This window comes from Echinops telfairi, unplaced genomic scaffold (genome assembly GCF_000313985.2).
Source record: "Echinops telfairi isolate 266 unplaced genomic scaffold, ASM31398v2 ScPeMD7_10;HRSCAF=50, whole genome shotgun sequence".
Taxonomy (NCBI): Eukaryota; Metazoa; Chordata; class Mammalia; order Afrosoricida; family Tenrecidae; genus Echinops; species Echinops telfairi.
The window spans coordinates 13,200,711-13,206,837 of record NW_022103907.1 but is presented as its reverse complement, the minus strand read 5'-3'; the positions used below and the strand labels follow the sequence as shown (position 1 = coordinate 13,206,837).

General features: G+C 42.3%; 1 protein-coding gene across 1 annotated transcript in view; it reads left to right on the top strand.

Moving 5' to 3' along the window:
* The window catches only part of MAP4K3 (mitogen-activated protein kinase kinase kinase kinase 3), a 130,098-nt gene that overhangs the window by 49,315 nt on the left and 74,656 nt on the right, over nucleotides 1-6,127 (top strand). Inside the window, exons 5-6 of the mRNA XM_013006850.2 lie at nucleotides 467-514; nucleotides 4,103-4,145. Of these exons, the coding sequence (XP_012862304.2) occupies nucleotides 467-514; nucleotides 4,103-4,145 (91 nt within the window). The remainder of the gene's footprint in view (nucleotides 1-466; nucleotides 515-4,102; nucleotides 4,146-6,127) is intronic.

The following is a 6,127-nucleotide window of genomic DNA, read 5'->3' as shown; positions in this document are numbered from 1 at the left end:
GGCTATCAAAAGATATAGCGTCTGGGGTCTTAAAAGCTTGAAGGAAAACAAGCGGCCATCTAGCTCAGAAGCAACAAAGCCCACATGGAACAACAACATATCACCTTTACTTTTTAATGGCAAAGAAAGGCTTGAGAAATAAGTGTTAATATGGAAATTGAATCTGATATTATTGGATAGGATACCTTTTTAAAAGTTACTTCAAACTATTTTCAGAGCTTCCTGCAAATTACTTGTCTTAGGAAAGTTAGTTGGTCTCATTGAGCTGCCTTATTTGCATAATTATGTGCCTGTTACAATATTGTAATAACATAAGTTATAATGATTCCTCCACCTCTGTCTTGAATAAGGGTCTGGGAGGGAGGAGCGAACTTGGAGAATATAACTTAATTGATCACTTTTAATCCAAAGTATGCTCTGTTAAAATCATATTTATTTTTATGTTTGTTTGTTTTTTTAACTCCAGGGATTATACTATCTTCACAGTAGAGGAAAAATGCACAGAGATATAAAGGTATGCATCTGGTTTTAACCTAGTGGTCACTTCCAAGTATTCTGATCAAGCTATTGAGCAGAATCGTTTTGACTGTTCTACATGTTGAAATTGTTGACTGACATATGTATGACTGTAATAATACTGATACTTCCAAGGCTGGATGAAAAGCGGTAACAACTTTGCGATACCACTCACATACCATTAAAATAACCCTCTGTAGAAAGCACAGGTATATGTCGCTAATGTCCACTATAAGATTGGTGAAAAGGCACAACACACAATTTGGATTTGCAAACATATTGTATACAAACAGTTTCCAGTTAATCCATAGCAAAAGTCTTTTAATATCGATTACATTAAAACGTTACGGCAGCCCACTGGACAAAGCCCAAGAGCTGTATCCATTGCACATAGGAGGCTGGCCTTGCTGGAAGGGCGGTTGGGCTGGGCACAGAAGGGGGATGGCGGTGGGGAGTCATGCAGAGAGGGGGCCATGAGCACCCGGGGTGGCATGTGCTGCCCAGCGCCAGGAGCGCCAGACGGGGTGGCTGGGGTTGTGCGTGGCAGAGTGAAGTACGTAGAAGGTACAGGAGGAAGGAGAGCTGTTTTCCCTTTTTTTAAAAAAAATAAGCCCCGCATCCACAGGTGGCTTCATTTTTAATAACTCATTTTACCTGGTAGTTATTTATTTGTGAAATGCAGATTAGGCCCATGGCGTCTATCAAGTGTACAGCATTTTAGAAGTTTAATGCTTTAAATAGTACAGCAAGGAACTCCCATTACTAATGCGATGCGCCCTGTCATTCTCTGGCGTCTTTCGTTAACTGGTGTAAGAGCAGGTGCACTACGTGTGCTGGGGAGCTTAGTGGCCAACCCGGAGCTGCGGGGCGACTCCAGAGGTTACAGCTAAAGAAACTGCCATCCCCTCAGCTTACATATTTGCCCTTTTCACCGAATTTCCTTTTCTGCCAATCTCCCTTCTTTGTCTTTCCTCCTCTCCTCCTTTGTTCTATGACATCTTCTGAGTGTAAAGGTTTTTAAACATCCCGCCACCTTTTAAAAATAAGAGTACTGTTCTTTGAGTCGCTGATGAAAGCCCTGGACTCTCATCAGAAAAAAAAAATGCTCTTCTGCACAGGCCCTCAAGTTGTGCATAAAACTTTCAGGGATAATCTGCTGCAATCCCATTCGTTAGGCATTTCCCCCAAGCCACGTCAAAGACATTAGCAAAGAGCTTCAGCAGTCAGCAATAGAAGAGATCATAAGAAAATGAAATCATGAAAGGTTTTGTAGCTTGGAACGCTTAGGTAATCTGGAAGGACATGGATGGGTGTGTGGGAAATGGAGGATGGAGCGCTTCCTGTCCGAGGAAACCAGGCGAGCAAAGATCTCTGGGTCACAAGGCATGATGTCTTTTTAGCACGAATAAAGCCTGGACCCTATTGCTGAAGTGAAGCGGATGTCTGAGAAGAATAGGAGATAGAGTTGGCCAGTTGGTTTGGTGCTCTGTCATGCAAGGACTTGGGTACCGTACTTCAGAGTGTGGGCCTAATTGGGTAGATGTTCACCATTGCCTCGATGTCTGCCTTGTCTGAGTCACCATTATTATCTTAACTTCTGCCCTCGTCTTCTCACTGATCTCCCTGCTTCTGTTCTTGTGGTTCTCCAGTCAGCGATCCACCTGCCGTCAAAGGGATCTTTTCAATTAGAGCATGCCACTCCTGCCTGTCAACCACGGTTGGTTCCCATCAAACTCAGCACCCAATCCAAACTGTTTGATCAAGGCCCTGTGCTCCCTGACCCCCCTCTCTTCATTTTACTCAGACGGTTCCAGCCACGGTCAACTCGCTCTTCTTGAACTATGCCAAGCGTCTCCTGGCCAAGGACTCGGTACTTGATTCTTTTGCTCGGAACGTTCTTCCAGAATTGGTGGGGCTGCTGACCGTCTGCACTGCATCTAGAGCTCTGCTCAAACACGCTGCCTTTAAGAGGCCTTCTTTATCCTACTCGGTCTCCAGAATACGTTTCTCCATCTTGACTTTGAATCATTGGTTACTTTATGCATTCCTGAACGTATTCGTTTTTAGAAAATATTTTCTCTGAATGTAAAACTATGATAGCTGGAACTTACTTTCTATTTAGTAGCCTTAGGAAAAGGAGCCCAGGTGGCATAATGGGTTACGAGTTGGGCTCCTGACCTTGGTTCGAAACCATCAGCCGCTTCTCACAACGAGTTCCAGTCTCAGAAAGGCAACCCACAGGGGTTGGCCTGTCTGTAGGGTTGCCATCAGTCGGAGCAGACTCAGTGGCAGAAAGTTTGGTTTGGGTTTGAGCCTTTCAGGGATGAATGAATGAATGAATGAATGAGTAGGTGGGTAAATGGATGGATGGATGGATAGGCAGACTGGCAGGTGGATAGATGGATGGATGGATGGATACATCAAAAGCCATACTGTGCAGATGATGTGATACAAATTGCCATTTAAGAAAATAAATCTAGAATTGAGTAGAGACCACATTCAAACTCTACCAACAGTTTGGGCAGCTGGGGTCTAGATCAAATAAAAACTTTCCTCTGTTCTCATCTCTCTGCCCTCTCACTTCATCAAGTCACCGTGACACCTGTGAGCGCAATTCACCTTGTTAGTGACGGTTGGAATCTAGGAACCTTCTTTTCCTTGTTTTTTTCCCTCCAATTCTTCAGATGCTTCGCTTTGAGGCTGGGGTGTTTCCCAACATTCACCCCGAGGCAGACACTTACGTGCCTGATGGCAGCTTGGACTGAAGTGTCCGCTTACTTTTACTTTTTCTTTTTAAAGGTCACAGAAAGCTCAACCTCCCTGAAAAAAGCAAAAACAAATTCTTTTGAAGTGCCATGAGGAAACAATACATCAATATTTCTACCTCTTTCCAAAGCGTTGAGCTTATTAAAAGAGGAAGTAATCATTATTATCATCTCTGGATTTAGATCAAGAAGCTTAAAGTAGCTAAAAATGTCAAGGTCAGGTTGACAAGTGTCATTTTTATTCTCTTGACGGATAGCCGGTTTTCTGTATGCTGTGTGGCCCTAACGAGGCATGTTCTCGTAGATACCCTAATGTAACGAACACGAAGGTCCAGTGTCAGACACCAGCCTTGGCCCCGCTGATGATCACTTCCTGGAAAGAGGGGACCCTGCCCCCCCACCCAACAGTAAAGAGCCGTCAAATCGTCAAAGTACATTTCACACAGCAAAAGATTAAAGTGTAATGAAACCCATAGAAAATCCCATTATTGGGTAAAATACTAGTGACAGTGCTATCAACCAAAAAAGTAACATCTAGATAAAAACTAATCTACCACTTTCATGTTAACATTCATCTTAAATAGCAATTTTTGCATTATTGAAAAGGCAGAACCATTTTATAAGGATTGTCAAAAACATACAAAAGAGAATGGTAAATTTTCCTATGAACATAATGATTTAATATTAGGCATACTTTAAATGTTAAGTACTTGTAGGATTAAGGCTGCCCCAGGCATTATTTTAAACATGTATATTTAATCTATATCTATACTGATGAAATGTCTCTTTCCTACTTTAACTAAAATGTTCTCACTTTGAAGGGTGCTAACATTCTACTAACGGATAATGGTCATGTGAAATTAGGTAAGTAACTTTGAATTTGTCGTTTGCATACATGTATTCTAAATAATAAGTTTATATCTTTCTCTGTATACCAGGTGCCTTGTCCTTGGAATAGCTGCTGTGCCCGTTTAGTGCAGGTCTAATTAGGAAACACATCTCACTTTGGTTTCCTCGTCCCCCAACGAGGGCAGAGTCAGCCCTCCGTATGTGATAGATACGGCCAGTTGTCATCATTTGCGGTAGCTGTGATAGATGAACATTACCCTGACCATGAATTAGTGAGCACTGAACCATTGTTCTTAGTATAAAAAGAGAGGTAGGCTCCCTAGCCTCTGATGGAGTCACAGCATTGTGCCACCCAGTCAGTGCACTCCACCCGGGATCTCAAGTCCAAGTCCTGGTGGCTCCGGGTGTGCGAGAGTAGAGCTGCACCCCATAGGGTTTCCCCGGTCCTTTGTCAGAAGTAGATCGCCAAGTGAAGGTCCTTGGGTGAACTCCACCTTCTAGCCTTCCTGTTAGCAACCAGATGTTCTAGCCATTTGTGCCGCCCAGGCACTTCAATCAGTACAGAACCTTGTTCTGTGTGTGTTTCTGTGTAGAGGCATCTTGTTTAAGCTATTGATTCATTAACAGCCAGCTCCTAGCCAGCAGCCCTGTAACTAACGCCTGGATGAAGTTTATGAGACACGTTTTCTCTGTATGACACGTTACAGCCTGCTAGTGCTTAGGAACACCAGACAGCATTCAGCACTACACTGCTGCCCTTTTTAAACAGCAGACTCATCATCAGCAAAACGCACAGCAGTGTTAACGAGCGGGCGCTCCTTAAACCACAGTATGGAGGCTTGCTTATAGGAGGCAGTCTGAAACAAGAAGGCACTGCCACTTTGTTTGGCCTCAGCTTAGAGGGTGCGTATGAGGTCACCCAGTTTTTTGGCCACCACACATGGCTGTGAATGACCTGAAAGCATCATGCGTATTGATTTTTGGTTACAAATAAACGTATTGAGTAGACATGTTTGCACATATTGAACTGATGAACAGTGAGACTTGACTGCAAATAATACCTTTGGGAAAATTTTAAATCTCTAACCCTGGGAATGTGACTGCTAGTAAGAAATCAGTACAAAATTGCCCTGCGGCCAAAAATAGGCCAAGCAGACCCAAACCAAAGTAGGTACAAAATCTCCCAAATGCGGTCTTGTTTATATATCAAGTAAACTTCAGAAATACTATATTTTAAATTACATATTTTTTAATGAAGTAGAGAAATATTGTATTGGAATCAGTTTAGATGCTGAATGTTGCTTTATTTTAAATCACAATTTACATTTGATTTTATAACTTTTTCAAGTTAGGATTAGAGTTCATAGCCTATATAATATCATAATGTGACATTTTTTTAACTTTTATAGAATTATGTTTATTAATAATGGAATGTATGATTTCTAATTTATTATCTCCCATGGCATTCAACAGCATTTTCATGGAATATTTGCATATTTTAATTACATTACAAGAAGATCAGTTATGGCATTGTACATTGTAAATAATTGGAGAGAAAAGACAAATACTTGAAGTGACATGAAGTATTTTAAAAAACCATCAAAACGAACCTTGACGCTGGCTGATTGCAGAAACTGCTCTACCTCACACATGTTTCCATCTACTCTCCATTACTTTTTCAGTTTTTTAAGTGAATCAGTAACTCAGAGTAGCCGCGAGTTGGGAGACAAAACCAAAATCCTACTAGCATCACATTAGTTCCTATACTAACGCTGCAGGGCGGGGCAGAGCTGCTGCATTTAGTCTTTGAGACTGTAAATCATCCCGGAAGAGAAAGCTGCTTCTTTCTCCCTCCAGACCACTGTTGGGCTTGACCTTGGGGAAGTAGTTCCATGTATGACCAGTGCCGGCACCAGGGCTCTGAGTTTGAGACTTCTGAACCTCATCGGTTGCCGAAAGCTCTCTGCCATTGAGTCCATGCCAACTTCTAGCGACCC